Here is an 18,662-nt window from a genome sequence, read left to right on the forward strand (position 1 = left end):
ACCTTTTCTGCCAGGGATGTTTTCTCGTTGTATAAAGAAAATCTGTAAGTAAAATGGTTAAATTATTAGTAGCTGCCTCCGGTCTCGTGGGATCTGAAATAAAGTTAATTGTCCTAACCGACGGCACGTCTAGTAGATGAGCTAAAAGAAAAATTTTAAAGATTTTTCTGAGATGGCGCCTAACAATGGAAATTCTTTGTTAAGGCCCATATCTACTTGAGACAATCCAGGTATCAGACTACCAACTAATGGACCACATACACAAATTCTTTTGACAAAATAAACATTATATTTTACGGGTTTTAAGTACAACTTACATTATCAGCTGGTACAGCATGATGAGCTTTACACAAGAACGTCCTCTTAGGTCTGAATCCAAGCAGATAAGATAAGTGAAAGGCAAAGGAAAAATAGTTCATGCATATAAGCGCAAGAGTCCATGGAATAACATGTCCATTGCAGTTCTATCTCTTCTTCTTTGGCGTACTTGTCAATTATTTATAAAATTTATCGTAATATTTAGTTTACCTTTTTTCAAACCCAAATCCACCCAGGAGAAACAGTACATTATCTACGACCCATGGGAATCTATTTCAGCAGTTGTGAAACATGCTGTATGAAGAACTGACGGGTCGGAAAGTCTGAAAATTGTTTCGAAATGAAGGAATATACCCTCCGGACATTCAAGAACAGATAATTTAATACAGGAATAAACCATATTTGAGAAACAGGAACGTAGACAGATTTGAGAACGAAAAGCAGATTATAGAGGAAGCAGAAGTCTTTGTGTATGAATAGATTAGTATTGGGCTGGATGAAGAACACCGGACTGATGAATTAAGAAAAAAGATTAAATAAAACGTGTTATCCTGCTTAATAGTGGTCGTCATTCACCTTAAGATTTCAATCGGCTGGTAATAGGCAGAAAATATTGAAGTTGTGGGGTAGAAAAAAATGTTCAGATGTGTGTGAAATCTTATGGGACTTCACTGCTAAGGTCATCAGTCCCTAAGCTTACACTAACCTAAATTATCCTAACTACAAACACACACACACACACACACACACACACACACACACACACATGCCCGAGGGAGGACTCGAACCTCCACCGGGACTAGCCGCACAGTCCATGACTGCGCTCGGCTAATCCCGCGCGGCAGGTAGGGTAGCTACAGCAATTTATTTATTGGTATACTTTCAAAAGCTTTCATTGGCTTAAGGGTACTCTATACTGCGTGAGTTACGTTCTCAAGTATTCCTACTGTTTGACCTCGTGTTCCCTGTCAGTGACATTGTTCCTCTCCACGCCACAGCACTTCGGCTTTAGAAGATGTTAATGACCTGCTGTGGAGTGGCCGTGAGACAGTAACCGCGGCAGTGAAACGCCGCCAGCTTTCTTCCCATAACAAGTACGCCCTTGAGTGTGCTCGCGTCAAGTACCTGGCATAAACTGCAGCCGCGTGCAACTTCACGCTGCGTGCAGCCGGTCGCCGCTCCCCGGCGGCTCGTACCTGGGTCTCGCTTATAGCTGACTCACTCCTCGTAACTACGAGTCGCTATATTAGCACGCGGAACGCAGTTAATTCGTCACGCTACGCCCATATTTACAAGTGTAATCCGCAAGCCAGTTTCGACAGTTAATTAATGCGAGCGTTGGGGGACGGACGGAGGACGCATTGGATTCCACGGTAGTATTTTTAGCTTTGGTAAAAATTATTTAGCGTATCCCATGTTTTAGTAGCCCTAATATGTTCAAACACTTTCTTCCTGATCTGTATTCTTTCGCTACTTTAATTTTCCTTCCTTTGCTGTTTCTGAAATTTACCTACCATCTCGCAAAATACACCAATGACTCCAAAAGCAATAGTAAGCCTGCGAATCAGCTCCGGATTCTCAGACTGTCCCGTCATCATTTCACGAGACGTGTGTGGGAAGGACTAATTTTAAATGAAATCCTCTCTATATACAAAACGCTTCTCTTTTAGCTTTTCCCTTGGAGTCGCTGAGGATCTCCGTAACTTTCTCGCTCTTACTCAATGAACCCATAACGATACACTTCGCCCTTCTTTAGACTTTCCTTATCTTCTCCAGAATTCCAGCCGACTGATAGACATAGACTGCGAGCAATATGCATACTCAACAGTGGGTCGAACGAGTGTGTCGTCAAGCGCTTCCGTCGCCAAAGAGCTACATTTCCTTCGGGTTCTTCCATTGACTCTCAGTCATCTGTTTCTTCTGTAACTACTTTTATGTGCTCCTTTCACTTTAGTTCTTTACGAACTGCTATCCATAAGTGCTTTACAGTTTTTCCTGCCTCTAGTGACCCATCGAAAACTGTCTGATCGAGCAGTACCCATTTTAGTTTGAGGGTCTACCAACAGTTCCTGTGCCAAGCGGGTACCCTCATCAGTTTTTCTGCATCTCGGTGCAGTTTTCTGGTGTTGAAATTTTCTGTATTCCTTGCCAGATCTGAAATTTTCTCCACGGGAACTAGGCATTTTGTGTCCCTACGTGTGTGTAGTCATAATTGATGCTCCACTGTTGAGAGGACTGCATGAGTGCGTACCGAAAAGCCAAATAAAGTAAAAGAAAACTTTCTTGTATATAATAACGTCATCCGCGAATATCCTCATGGGGATAATAAGGATAATGACGTTATACACTTTATTTTTTGTACACTGTTAAAGGTAAGAGCATCTCAAATCAAAGGTCGAATATACACTGGGACTGGTTCACAGTACCAGGTGTTAGGCATAATTGCGACAGATAACCCGCAAAGAACGTAGATTCTCAATTGGTGCACAATGCTACATAAAATAAGAGCGGTAGTAGATATCTACCACACGGGTAAAAATTTTGCAATTACAGAAAAACGTAAAGCCAATCAACACAAAAATACTCGCAAAAGTGTGGTACTTAGTTCAGGTCCTCCCGTTGACCCAAAAAAACAGGAAGACCTATACAGCAAGCGATTTATTGGTTTACACGGAGGGGTGAGATATTATAGTCTCTCTGCATACCTGCACCCTCAGCTTAAATGAGGGTGTACTGTGACTGACAGACATGCTCGCAAAATACGCAGCACCACTCGTCAACAGAATTGAGCGTGTAATAGAAAAGAGTTAACAATCGCCAACTGCTGTATTGTCTCATAAACATTGCCCGATGTCAGAGCTAGCAACGGTTAATACCCATTTAACTTCGTCGGAAATAATTATCTCAATAAAACGTTTATACTAACAGACGTCCTAAAGAAGGAAGAGCTCGTAAAATTGCCATAATCCTCAAAGGAACTCCAATTTCTAATAAATGGGAATTGCAGTTATCACAGCACAATTGGACAATCATGTGGGAAGATTTAGTGATGAAAATAATACCAGAAGGCGCCATATCGACTTGGTTCAGAGTGACGAACCGGACTTTAGCGAGCATCTCCAAGCTTCACTCCAGTCAGTTGAAACCGGCGGCAACATGTGGAAATTGTAATTCGGAAGATGCAATTGATCATCGTTTTGAGTGTCCAAAATTTGTCGCACCATGAGACACAGCAAGGGACACGATTCAAATGATCAGTAGAATGGACATACGCAGTATACAGGGCCCTAACGCCGTGATGCGCGTATGGAAACCGTTTCCCAAAGCAAAGCTACACTCTACAGCATGGCTCATGGCGCACACAAGTCATACAACTTTTGGACTTAAATTAACAACCCACAGTATCTAGTGTACATAGGGGATGAATACGAGAAAGTAACTCCTCATGCAAAATAAAGGACTGCATATCCGTATTTTCTCAAGATTACAATACGTAAAGCTTGCGACAATATTTAACATGTAACGTTACATAATGGGTGAAAAACCCTCTGATGTGAGTTCTAAGGAAGCGTCAGCTACGAAGTAGCTCGATGGACAATTTCTTACAGATTTCGGTACTGAAGACTAAAATTATTTATAGTTATGTTCTTTTACGTGATTTTACTGTGTGAAAAAGTTAAATATTTTGAGAAAAACTATATATGACGACTTCACCCCATTAAGAATGATACATTGAGCACTACAGCTGGTCTTATATTCCCTAAGCCGGTATTTCTCTCACTAAATAGTGCGCAGCTGTGAGAATTTCTGTCGGGAGTCAAGGAACACGATATGAAACTGGGCACCCTCTGGATTACACGGATGAAAAACGCTGAGTGTCCAGAAGATTCCTACAGGGTAAATTTTCATTCCTTAAGTTGGCTGTTGAATGAAAGCAAATTATTATTTTATTGCTATTTATGTGCCGGTAACAATCATCCTCCACCTCACAGAATAGAGAAACTTACTTGTCATTGGGCACATTGTAGATGCACAGTTCTTTTCAGCTAATTGCAACCGAAACTGTGGTGGAGAAGAACGGTTCAAAAAAAAAAAATGGTTCAAATGGCTCTGAGCACTATGCGACTTAACTTCTGAGGTCATCAGTCGCCTAGAACTTAGAACTAATTAAACCTAACTAACCTAAGGACATCACACACATCCATGCCCGAGGCAGGATTCGAACCTGCGACCGTAGCGGTCACGCGGTTCCAGACTGAAGCGCCTTTAACCGCACGGCCACACCGGCCGGCAAGAACGGTTCCCAAGTAAATATAATGGAGATAAATCACGAGTTCAGGCCTTTGCGTGATAACCAACCTTCTCAAAAAACTTTTTCGGAGCGGGGATATTGGAACTATTTTCAATTTCAGTTTGAGAAAGGAATTGGGATGCTGAGGTCAGCAACTTTTGATACTATTTCAGTATTTCAAGCAGCCGAAATTGCAAAACAGCTCTTTTTATTACTTGGTGATGACCAGTTCCGGGTTTTTGCTCATACCCAATTCTAAAGTCATCCTTTGAAAGAGTGGGTTAAAATTACAATTTGTTACATAAAGTACCAAACAGCCAATGCATGTCACGAAGTGCAATGCCTAACGTATCAAAGTACGTACCATCTAGTCACAATAAATATTACTCCACAAAGCAAAAAGTCATGACAATTGTTATCTAAACGAGTACAATGCAAGCTATCATGAAACCGGATACAAACAGAGACTGACAGTCTTTTCAGTCAGCACAAGGAAATTTTCTTCCAAATGGCTCTTCTATCGGACATTTAGAGAAATCTTTATTGCGTACCATAATCATCATCCACACAACAAAATAGTAAATGCAGGAGTGTGTAAGTCATACAGCTAAGAAATTGTACATCGTTTTTCTTCCATATAGAGTTCCTTATATCGTAACAGGGAGTGATTTATAAATAAGATGACACACATAGCACCACACTCGGAGCACTGAAGCATTACCTGAGCCACTTTTTACAAACAAGCATAGGTGAGACAATTAGTTTAAAACAAAATCTTTTGATCAAAACATTTTATTTTCTTGTAATGAAAAGACGTCAAATTTTAAAATGAAAATCACAATTAGACTATCACGAAAACTTTATAGTAAAACCAAATTTTATATTTTCGTAAAGAAGAAGACGTACGAAAATGAAAATCACGGTAACGGCTGTTAACGACATTAAAAACATTAAGCTCTTAATGGTTTATAACATATTAACCAACACATTTGTCCACCATAAATCGGATCCTTGTGGCATAAATCGAAAACAAGACCATTTTTTATTCTGCCACCACGAATCGCTTAGAAAGGACACTATCAAAGGTGCCAACGATATATCATAACTGGAGGGAAGAAAACAGACTAGCGGGTACAACCATAATAGTAACATGGTATACTGCAGCATAAAATTCTTAAAGCGATATTAACTTAAAAAATACTTCTCACGATCTGATTACCAGCCACAGCCAGCTTTGCGCTGGTAGTTAATTAAGAACTTGACTTCCCCGTGAAATACTGTTTCACAGAAGCAAGTGAATTAAAACAAATCTAAAATCATTCTCTTGCTCACTCTTAAATTTAATTTACTTGTAGAAACAGCCTCGACAGCAGCAACCAATTACCCCAGCGAAACACACATATACCAAGATCAGCAACCCAAAGCTGCCTCATCCATGGAGCATTAGTATAAAAGAATCCAAAAATAAGTCTGAATAATTAAAACATAATTCAAAGACTAGTAAAGGGGCTACTAATAGGGGGCAGGTCTGGTTGAGTGGAGGAAGGTGGGTCTCTCTACTACATTTTCTTGAGTACACAAAAGAAGCCATGTTTCCAGGAGGATCTGACAAAGAACCATAGAATGCGGACCTCTTTTTTCTTCATAGACGTGCTGCTTAAGATAGCCAGGGAGGGTGGGCAGGAGAGAGGAGTCAAGGGCTACAAGGAGGGAGGAAGGTTACATCTACCAATCATCGGGTAAAAAAAGTATGAGGGAAGGGAAAAACAATGGGGAATTTGAAGTAACTGTGCAGAGTAACCTGCCGGATGGAGGAAGGTGAAGGTAGGGAGGAGGGAAAGAAGATGAGGCAAGTGGGAGGGAGGAGGGACATAGGAGCAGGATGTGGGAGAGGAAGAAGAATCAACAACAATCATTTGACGCAGCGTTAGAAATTGTTTTGAAAGAGGATACAAAACATATTGTAACGTAACTCCACCTTTCATTCGGAACCTTATCCGGTTGCTTTATTTGACTTTTGAAAATCTGCAGTTCGTCCAGAATATCCAATTGCATGCTCTTCGGCGCACGAGGCAAAATTTTCATGGATTTATCTGTACTACCGACACGGTGGCGCTTATCCCTTAAATGTCGCCCGAACGCAGTTATACTACCGGGACCCACATGCTCTTTGAAGCATTTTAAAAAAAACTTCTGCCTGTCTGTTCTACGTAAAAAGAGCCACACTAAACGCACTTTAGTCTGAAAGCACCTGATGACCCATATTTGCCGCCCCCATCCCTCTGTTCCAGCCTATGCCTAAGTTCATATCTCAACGTCTCTATCGATTGAAAACAAAACCTACCGTGAATCTCTTTGGGAAGGCAGACGTCGTCTTATCGGAAATAGGCCCCCTATTTTGCGACATTAGAGATTTCTTAACATCATCTACTAAGATATGTTTTTCGAAACAGTTTTAGGCTCATTGAGCCATCGCAGGAAACAACTCATTAGTATCCGTAAGAGGTACTAGAGTGTAGACAAACGAACATTAGTTTTGTTTCTGGGACAACCTTTCCCCAGACAAAAATCAAAATTTAGCCTTTGTAGTTGTGGGTATGTGTGCATGTGCATGTGTAAGTATGTGTGTGTGTGTGTGTGTGTGTGTGTGCTCATACGAGGGGGGGGGGGGGTTGTTGTATGGATGATAATATTAAAATAAAAAGTAATCCTGTTTCCGCCTACATAAACCTGTGAGTACGGAGATAGAAAGCTGTTATTTAGTCTGAAGCAGTAGTCAGCCCTCCACAGCCTGGCCTACTCTGGCTGCGAGTCTGTTCAGGGGCTACTGGTTTCCAGACACACTACGGCGGATTTCCGCCGCTGCAATCAGTCTGCTGTAAGTCTCCGACAAGTTCCGCGCATTAGAGTCGGGGGCGTAAGGAACTGAGGAGATCCGCCCACATGTTGTGTGTTCGGGGCGGTCCGTGACCCAATTTTGTTACAGTCCTCCCATTTACTGGCGCGAGGCGTTACTCTGGAGACTAGCTGCTGTGTGGAACTCTGGAAATAAAATACCCAGAAATAGGGACGCTGGTGTTGACTTACTTGAGAACTCGTTGCACCTCTGACGTACACTGCCATAGATGTTTCTGGTGGGCAATTTCCTAAAAACTGGCAAGTGTATTCGTGGAAACCAGAGAAAATTTTCTTGGCAGTAAGTAAATGACAGTATAACTAAAATTTCGCGATCCACGTCGGCTGGGGCCTACATCTACACCTACATCATACTCTGCAAGCCACCTTATGGTGTGTGGCGGAGGGTACGTTCGGTGCCACTGTCTGATCCCTCGAACCCTGTTCCACTCGTGAATACTGGGTGAAAAGAATGACTGTCGGTAAGCCTCTGTATTGGCTCTAGTTTCACGAATTTTCTGCTGGTGGTCAATACGCGAGATGTACGTGGGGGGAAGTTGTCCGACTCCTCCCCCGTGATGCACAACGACTCTCTTGTAACGTCTGCCAGTGGAGTTTGTTTAGCATCTCGCTAGCTAAACGATTCCGTGACGAAACGAGCCGCCTTTCGTTGGATCTTCTGTATCCGCTCTATCAGGCTTACCTAACAGGGATCCCAGATAGACTAATAATACACAAGAAAACTGGCGGGCAAGCGCCTTATAAGCCACTTCTTTCGTGGATGAGTTATATTTCCTTCAGATTCTTCCGATAAATCTGAGTCTGGTGTCCGCTTTTCCCACTATGTGTTTTATGTGATCATTCCACTTATTCATAACTCAAGATCGAAATATTCTCACATATATCTTTTTAAGTAATAATAGAAGATGAACAGTGAAAATGTTGCCTAAACTTTGCAAACAATCAAATGTCTGAAGATGACAGTGCCATTCAGAAACTATTAATGCTTGTTTGCCTCGCTACTACGAATACCGATGATAAATAATTATCGCAGTGTTCACTGCGCCGGTTTCCTTTGCGTACTACTACAAGATAATCTTGTCACAAATGGAGCTTAACCAACGTGAGCAGAACCGGTTTTGATTCTACGGGAATATTCCGATCTGGATGAGTGGCTACAGTGTAGCAACAGACCGGTATTCCGACCCGCATCTTCAGCATACCACAGCAGTCACATAATTAGACTATTCGAGCAACCGTGTATGATGAATCCAAATATTTATTGTATCTTATGTTTTCCTCCTACTTTTCCGAACAACCAACTGAAAATAGCAACGCCGGAGGATGGGAAGAAGAATCACCATGGCTTACCGTGCAACAACAATCTGTAATAATGAATTTATGACAATGTATATCCACTATAACTAATCAGACAGATCCTAAAATGACACCTAGACACCGAAATCGGCTACGTTCACCTCAGTTAACATGCAAACCCGGCTACCAAATAACAGGTTCAGATAAATAACACTGTCTGTTACTCTCTTAGACAATATGTCTGTCTTTATAAGTAAAATTTCTGCCGATGTATTTTCTTGTCACTTAGCCTTTCGCCTTGTTTAAAGTCTTCCTCTGTAAACTCTTATTTTTGTGACAACATTTGTATCACTACATATTTATATGAAAATTATCATAATCTGTTGTAAAAATTCTAACAATTTACAGTAAAAAGTTTCCGGGACTGTTTTTCTATGAACCATGTGCCGTAAACTTTCCAAACAGTTCGATTATTATACACAATGACATTAGTCCACCATACAAGTATTCATAGGTCGCTAACTTGTAATACTTTCTGCGTATGTTCATATGAATGACGCCACGTTATTCTAAATCGTCGGTTAGATAGTGTGATTCACTGAAACTTCCTGGCAGATTAAAACTGTTTGCCAAACCGAGACTCGAACTCAGGACCTTAGCCTTTCACGGGCAAGTGCTCTACCAACTGAACTGCCTAAGCACGACTCACGCCCCGTCCCCACAGATCTGCTTCTGCCAGTACCTCGTCTCCTACCTTCCAAACTTTACAGCAGCTCTCCTGCGAACCTTGCAGAACTAGCACTCCTGAAAGAAAGGATATTGCGGAGACATGGCTTAGCCACAGCCTGTGGATGTTTCCAGAATAAGATTCACTGTTAGCGCAAAAACAAAATTTCTGTTTGTGTACCTTCATTGCATGGGAGAGAAACGATTACGACAACCAAAAAGTGTCATTATTTCCTAGCTTAGTTGTATTCTTATTCGTAACATAAACAGTGAAAGAAGTATACAACCTAATGAACTACGTCAGTTACACATGGAATAAGTGTATGTGCAACGTACGCTATGGTTGTTGTGTCCGTATAGGAACTAAAATTTGAATTTAATTCGTGCATTAATGCAAACAATTTAGGATACATTGGTTTCCCAAGGAGGAAACCATTATTTCACACCTTTCATAATAGGTACACAAAGCAGTCGTGTTAGTATTGCAGGACAGTTTCGTTTTCTAATGCGTTGTCCATTGACTTACGTAGCTCAATATTCAGTTACTCTAGAAAATAAATCTAGTATGTTCATTAAAAACTCATTAAATGCCATCGGTTCTGTCACCAGTCAGCTTAGTGATACCAGAACCTATGATTCGACATCAAATTTATTTCTCATTTTCGATCGTTTTTGCACTCAGAGTGTTACTTTGTTTCTTGTTTGTTTTTGGATCACTCATATTTCTACTAATAAACCCATTTATTTATGTAGTGATACTTCCGACATAGAAATACAGTGAATGAAGTGACGCCTCTTCACTCTTGTCTTCATCACTGTACCATCTCCAGCACTCAAATATATGTTCAACCTCTCATTGAACTGCACTTTCTCCCTCTCACTTTCTTCTGTCCTGCACCATGTCACTTTATGCTCCACACACTCTCTGCACTTATTATTACTTTCACTTCTTGAATGTTTCATGGGCGTTATTTGGAAGCTAGTAGATATAAAAACTGATTCCTGAAAACTCTCTATGGGAGCGATGCGGATAGACTTATGAATCTACACGTCCGTAAGTCACAATATTGTTTTGCAGTGGACGGTACTTCTGGATCCACTATGAATATTTCGAACTTTCATTGGTTACGCTAGTAGGCCTGAGGTGAGAAACAAGGAATCTTTTTAAAGTGTCGACTTTTCTCATACTCTCTCATCATTCATATAAACCAGTGATCGTCAGTCAGTACTGCACTCGTTTGTATGTGCTCGATGTTCCCATTCTTACTGATATTTATTCTACATACTTAAATAATGTTTCCTTAAAACCGTTTTGTAAGCGAACTGCTGTTGACAACTTCAGCTCCCAAACACGCAGTGCTACCACTGAAATGAGACCTGACATTTGGTTTAACGACAGTTAAAACTATGTGATAATTCCCTGACACATCACACTACATTGTTATTCCCAAATATGTGTCCGATATTTAGTAAGAACTCAGTGGCAATGTGGTGAGAAACTACTATAGTTGTACAATTCTCAATGTAATAGCTTTTGTAGAGAACTAAAAAGTATTTTATTTATTTTTTATTTTTTGTCCATGTTGATGCAACCCGCCACGAATTCTTCTCCTGTGCGAATGATAATCACTTCATCGCAGCACTTTCACCTAATTCCTCGATTACTTGTTGAATGTATTCAAAACTTCGTCTTCCCCACAAAATTTACAAGAGCTCTTACTCTTACTCAGGTTAATCCCTGAAATCTTAAATGTTCCCATCATGCAGTCCTTCTTTTTTCTCAGTTTTTAGCACGTATCTCTTTCTGAGCCGAATCGTAAGAGGAGATGGTGCTCTTACTGGAGTCGATGAAGGAGTGTCAAGTAAATAACTCATCTTTTACATACGTTTTCACTGCATTTTATTACAAAATATGTACAAAAGTATAAAAAATAGATAACAAAGGGAAACAACCAAATTCAACAATAAAAGACAACATTTAAGCAAAAGTGGATGATGTGAGTGAGGGAGGTTGATGAGGCGTGTGGCGACAGCAGGACTGCAGGCGGACGCTAATGGTGCTTGGGCACGTGGTAGACGTGCTTGTAGACGGGAACGTGCACGGGGAACGGCTGCGGCACGTGCACGGGCACGTGCCTGATGACGGTGATGGGGTACGGCTTGTCGATGTAGTGGGGCACGTGCTTCTCGATGGGTACCGGGATGGGCTTCTCGACCTCCACGCGAGAGACGCGCGTCACCGGCACCTTCACCTCGAACGGCACCTTCACGTGCACGGGCACCGGCTGCGGCACGTTCACGCCCACGGGTTTGGGCACAGCTACCGGGATCGGCTTGGCCACGGGTACTCGGATGATCTTCACCACGGGCACCTGGTAGGGCCTCAGCTCCGTCTTCACTTGCGGCTCGGCTACGAAACCGGCTGCGCCGCCTCCGTAGCCGCCTCCACCGTATCCGCCTCCGTAACCGCCTCCTCCGTAGCCGCCACCCCCGATGTCACCTCCGCCGATAGCACCGCCGCCGTAGCCGCCGCCTCCGAGGGCCGCGTGGTCTCCACCGCCCAGGTCTCCACCTCCGTACCCGCCGACGTCACCGCCGCCGCCGCCGATGTACGCGCCTTGGCCCCCAGCGGCAGCGGCCCCGCTGTAGCTGTCGCTGCCCCCGCCGAAGCTGGCACTGGGTGTGAAACCACCACCGCCGCCCCCGCTGTACGCAGAAGAGACTGCGCCGCCGTAGTCGCCGCCACCGCCGCTGGCGCCGCCCCCATAGTCACCGCCGTCGCCACCACCGCCGCCTCCACCGTAGGAGCCGCCGCTGTAATCACCGCCACCTCCGGAGCTGTAGCTGTCGAGAGCCGCCTCACGACGCTGGACCGCCTGGGAGGAGCTCGAAGAAGTCACGCACACGAGCGCGACAAGCACTGCCGTAATCTGCAAAGGACAACACCTCGCTGACACCAGTGCTTTCCGCAGAAAGTAAAGTCGAATGCTTTCGTTGACTGATATTTCCTGATGCCCTATCAGTCCTCAAATTGGTAAGTTTACCAGCTGGGGAAAAAAAGCTATCACACACAGCCAAAAAAGAGGCGATGTAAATTGCAGACTGGCTGAAGCACGATAAGAATTAACGAAAATGAGGAATTTGTTAATATCGAATATAAACTTACGTGTTAGGAAGTTTCTCCTGAAGATATTTGGAGTAATGTCATGTAGAGTGACGCTTTAGAGGGAACTGAAACGTGGGCGACAAGTAGTTCGGTTACGAAGGGAAGCTTTCCAGTTATGGTTCAAATGGCTCTGAGCACTGTGGGACTCAATTTTTGAGGTCATCAGTCCCTTAGAACTTAGAACTATTTTAACCTAACTAACCTAAGGACATCATACACATCCATGCCCGCGGCAGGATTCGAACCTGCGACCGTTGCGGTCGCGCGGTTCCTGACTGTAGCGCCTAGAACCGCTAGGCCACCCCGGCCGGCTTTCCAGGTATGATGCCGCAGAGGGATGCTGAAGATAAGATGGTTAGATGGAGTGACAAACTAGGTGATGCTGCATGGAACTAAGGAAAAAAAAAATTCATGTACGATTCTTTTAGAAAAGACCGCTTGATGGTACACACCCAGAGGCAACAAGGAACATTCTGTTTCGTAATGAAGGGAAATGCGAGACTTAAAAATTATTGAGGCACACCTAGGTCTGAACACAGAAAGTATGTTCAAATACCTGTAGGCTGAAGTGGTTGTTCAAAGATGATTATGTTTACATAGTACAGTGTAGCGTGAAAAACTGGATCAAGCTCGCTCTCGGACTGTAGACTACAACAGCAACAACTATCGTAAGGTCGTTGCGATTGGTTCGTTTGGTGTGTAAAACCAGTACCCCCAGGCCGTAATGTAATGTTATCTACATTTTTACTTGCACCATGCTCGGCAATTTTTCTCATCACGACTACTTCGCTGCGTACAGTACATGTACTTTATTGAAATGCAACGTAATTGTTATTTATCCACTAGTACAATAGAAGTTCCTGCAGTTAAATGTCTTAATTCCGTCTTTCATTGCCATCTAAACAACCTTGAAACATTTGTTACTATCGATGCGTAGCTAAACGACCACGACGCGACTTGGTGAAATACATGCAAAGCAAGTAATCGACTTAATTGTGCAAACTGAAGACTTGACTTGGGTGTCAGAACAATCGTGATCTAATTCGAGAAACAGTGAGAGGGATGCAGGATGCTCTAACGGTGGTACGATCCTGTGTTCTCATAGGTCGGGCCCTCGTACACGCTACTTGTCTATAGCCAATACCCTTAGCAGCGCGAAAACACTGAGAGGCTCTTTTGTTTGACAACACTCACAGTTGGTCAAGAGTTGTTCAGAATGTGATGTATGCTAAGTTATGAATGAGGACACACGTGACGCTACTTTGATGTTCTACAGTGTTTAATATTTTATTTTACAAATCGGTTTTCGACTCTTATGCCATCCTCAGGTACAAAGATAAATATATGTGGCAATTAACTTTTTTTAGACTCAAAGATTTTAAAGTACTGTTTCTAAATAATAAATGATATAACAAATTATTTATTGTCTCCGGTATTTTACCAAAGTTAAATGCTTTACATCCCATTTTCTCGGGCATGGATGTGTGTGATATCCGAAGGTTAGTTAGGTTTAAGTAGTTCTAAGTTCTAGGTGACTAATGACCTCAGAAGTTAAGTCCCATAGTGCTCAGAGCCATTTGAACCATTTACATGCAATTTTCACCAAAATAATTCCTCTCTTTTTAGTACTAAGTCAAATACTGTCATCTTTGGTAACCAACTGAGATAACGCTGTAAATGTAGTAGTTGGAAATATTTGATCCTATAAAAATTTCACAGTCTTATATATTTGTATTTCTGCCCGACGATTTCGTAACAGCCGAAAGCTGTTGTAAAATGAAACAATAAATGTTGAACAATATTACACCATTAAGATGTTTTTTCATTTATAATGTATAAAATATGCTAGCAAAAACGAATGGAACAGTCAGTCAAAGCAATGTGTCTTAATAAGCAAGCCATTGGCCGCTTTAACTCTGATGCTTCATGTTTTCGAAAGAATCAAATACACTATGTCTTTTTTGATACTATGAAATCTCTTTCGCATAAGATGGGTCGTTTATTCCCGCAACTTTAAAATCCCATTCCCACAGACAGGACAATTAGTCTCAGAATTTCTTTGCCAAAATTTAAGACCAGCTGAGCACGAATAAAAATTCGATATGATTAAAAAAATTTGTTATTAATATTGTCAATAATATCGTAGAAATTTCCATATGCAACACTTTTATCAATGCATTTTGCTTCTAGATGCTTCAATCTCCTCTGCTCAGCACCGAGTCCACCCTGCAATGACTAGCACACCAGCGAGTTAGGCAGGCCAGGGATTTTGCATGCTCATTTCGTCCCCTTTCCTATCACCAATGCCCCTCCCCCTTGGCCATATCAATAAAATGAATGAGATTAAAACAAGCATTTTCCGCATCTAATTTCCTTGCTTCCGCTGCGATATAACAAGTTCTCTTACTTCTAACTGGAAGGTGGATGTAGAATGTGGTTATAATCAATCCTACGCTACTTGAGAGGATGCCCATGAAAAACGATTGGCCGTAGAACAATGGAACTTTATGGAAAAATTTGTAAGGGAATCCGAAAAGGAAATGACGAATAAACCACTGAAAATAACAGATTTCAATTTCCACATGAGAAAATAACATTTGTTACTGCATAGCATGTTTACGTTCCAGTTTACGAATGGTGCTCATATGACGACCATTTGTATCCACGAAAGCCTGAAGCAACACTTAATATTGATCTACTGCTGCCCTGAACAGCGGTGGGCCATGGTACTGGTATATTCAGCTGCGGTGACACAGCTCACGCACTGCTTGAAGTTCACAAACTGTGTCCAGCATTCTAAGCCATAGCAACAGTAACTTATTCAACAAATTGTGGCGCAATTGGGCGTCGGCCTCTCGCAAGAGCAATTTCCAAATCACTTTTAATTCGAACTTCTGAATCATGTTTCGCAACCTCGGTGCGGAAACAGGACCTCTCCGTTTACCTTTAATGCTTCAATTCACACGGAGATCAGCTGCACTGTTGCTGTTGTCCCAGTTACCACTATCTCCGAAATTACAAGAACGGCGTAAACACTGGGTTTAACAGTAGTCAGGTGACTGAGAGAAACAGTACTGCTTCGAGGTATCTGATTTACATCACATTTTACGTCAGTGCAATAGAAATATAATAGCAGGCACCGTGCCCAGGAGTAGCTACTGTCGTGTTCACAGGGCAGACGCCAATGTACAGTTTTCTTAAATGACTTATTCCATCAAGATCATCACTCTCAAATTCATCTCCGTCCGCGATATAAGTAGTCTCGTCGCAAGGTTTGACAACGTAATTTATTCTTCACGGAACGAACACATTTCAGAAATGAATGAACAGTCCTTCCACTGTTACGAGAATACAGCAACGCAAAGCGGTCATCATCTCAGAAAATGGACTGAAGACAACAGTATATTAAGATAAATGATTCTAATGGATATGTCTTCTCCTACCGCGTAACTTTCAACTGCTAGGACGACAAATACTAGATTTTCCTGTAGCGTACCGGCGAATTTGGAATCACAGCAACGACTAGACAGTCTTTGCCTTAGGGGAAGATCCCTTATGAACTGCATCCCGTGAATTCGAGACTGATTTCGTTCACCGGAAGTCGCACTGATATATACGCATGCACGAGGTACAATAATGGGGGGGGGGGGAAAAAAAACAGTTCAGAGACACGCGACTACAGAGGTGCTGATTTCCTCACTGTTAAGGTGTCACAGTAGAACGATTACGTTAGTAGAAATCTAGATAAATATTACTGACATTTCAAGCCAGAAACTGATTAGGCCGTCAAGTACCTCAGGGACAGAGACACATAATATTTTTTTTTTTTTTTTAAGTTTAATAACCGCTTCATAGTTTTCAGAGTAACTGTTTACATCACTTTGTATATGTCTTGATTCTCATAAGAACTTTTCTGAAACGTGTGGGAAATAATATTATGCGGTTGTATAGTTGCATTATTATGAATGAAACTGCTCCTATGTGGTATAATGTTTGAGAAAATCTATCACAATACTAGTCAAAAACTGCACAAGGAATGTCTTCCAAGGAACTTAGGGGAACTGACACATAAGCAAAATAATGATTTCATAGTGTCAAGAAGAGTATCTCTGTGCAAGTTACTTTACAGTCGGTTTATTATTATACAAATCAAATTTGTTGTTATACGAATTTTCTTAAACCTGAGAGAAATAATGTTGTACAGTGGCCCGGTGGCAGTGAGTGCGTGTATCAAACTGCTCCTAGGTAATGTAATGATAGACCAAGCGGAGAAAGCAGTTATAGGCGCCTGAGAGAAGGCGTCCTGGTGCAGAGGAGGTGGAGGAGGCGGAGGAGGCGTCACTTTCACGGAGGCAGTGGCTGCTACTCACCATGGGCCTCATCGCGCCGGCTGGAGTGGTGAGTGTGTTGTGCCTTGTGCTGACTGCTGCTAGCGGCTGCTCGTCACTGCCCGGTCTGCGGCTGCGGGCCCCCTATATACCCGTATACCTCTCTCCCCGGCGGCGCCCCTTTCACCGCCGATACTGAGCCACGCTCTCTTTGTCCCCCACAATGACCGCTGCAGCGCCACGCCACGAGTACTCCCCTCGCACCGCTAATAGGTTTCTTGCCCCTGCGGGCCGGGACATTAACCCTTTATTGCTCGTTACTGCGGATCCAGAAATACGAAACGACAGTCGAGTGGAGGCGTAACAGCGATCTGAAGGAAACCTGAGAACTGATTAACTTCTCCGTGTCAAGGTCACCAAACACTTTGTTTTGAAAAGAATGGGGTCAAGGTGACGTGATGGCCGCGATTATGTCGGAGGAGCAATGATAGCATTCTCCAAGACCGATCTTGAGAAACCATGGAAAAATTTTGTAACGTTTGCTGGTTTGGCATTTCAATCATTGTGTTGCAAAATATGAGTACAGTCTTCTACCTCTGACCTGCAATGCCTAGATACATCTCTCGTCTGAAGAATACTTCTGTAATACATAATGGACAAAAGGCAAACGAAAAAAGCCATGGTTTCCTCGATGAAAGACTAGTCTTTAACGTCCTTTCGACATCGTAGTCATTAGAGACAGATTTCACGCTGTGTTGGAAGATGACACGAGCACAGTATTATAATAGCTTTAAAACTATTTTATTAATAGATAACAAAACACAGCACGAAGTGCTAAAACCGTCACCAGATATGCAACCATACCCTCTCTAGGCAGCGTTTCCTGTAAGATAGTTTATTCAGAATTGCAAACATTCAAGTAGTTTCTTCACGAACAATGAGCTGCAACAGCATTCAAAATGCATATACCTCGACGCGTATAAAATAAAATGTCAATATTGTCTCAAATATTACAAGGTTCAGGCAGGAGGAAGCTCCGAGGTACGTTGTAAGCACCACAGTACACATTTCTCAAAGAATTTAAGGATATCTACCGTTGCTGCTCGCATTACTGATAAGAAACATTCTGTACAAAATACTGAAGCAACCTCGCTATGTAAGTAAGCACTATACTATGAATACAAACATAGATATGTGAATACGAATACATAAAACTGAAAGTACATCACCACACAACCAGCAAACAGTGATTTTCTACGAAGAGTTTCAAAGGCTACTAAAAACAGGTACCACCAGCTTCTAACACAAATACATATGTCACTTGTTTGCATTAAAATTTTTACATAACACACATTAAATATTTTCAGCAAATGTATGTTATGTTTGTGTTTTTAAATTCCCATCTCATTCAATAATATGTAATGCTTAATGCAAATCAGAAGCAAGAATAAGAATTACAGAGACACCATTCGTAGTTTCACTTGTACAACACAAATATCAAAGTGATTCTGGTTGGAAGCGTTTAAGAGTACTGTATTACTTATATATTACATCAAAAAGTACTGTTTGTGTCATGCTAACACTTCTCATGTACGTTTAATTTGCATATGCTGCTCATTGA

General features: G+C 42.1%; 1 protein-coding gene across 1 annotated transcript in view; it reads right to left on the reverse strand.

Moving 5' to 3' along the window:
* Nucleotides 1-17,151, reverse strand: part of LOC126235334 (homeobox even-skipped homolog protein 2-like) — a 39,680-nt gene extending 22,529 nt beyond the window's left edge. The window contains exons 1-2 of the mRNA XM_049944056.1: nt 17,084-17,151; nt 11,617-12,477 (exon numbers count right to left, since the gene is read on the reverse strand). Of these exons, the coding sequence (XP_049800013.1) occupies nt 11,617-12,477; nt 17,084-17,095 (873 nt within the window). The 5' untranslated portion in view covers nt 17,096-17,151. The remainder of the gene's footprint in view (nt 1-11,616; nt 12,478-17,083) is intronic.
* Nucleotides 17,152-18,662: the final 1,511 nt, after the last annotated feature.

Source organism: Schistocerca nitens, chromosome 2 (genome assembly GCF_023898315.1).
Source record: "Schistocerca nitens isolate TAMUIC-IGC-003100 chromosome 2, iqSchNite1.1, whole genome shotgun sequence".
NCBI classification, from domain to species: Eukaryota; Metazoa; Arthropoda; class Insecta; order Orthoptera; family Acrididae; genus Schistocerca; species Schistocerca nitens.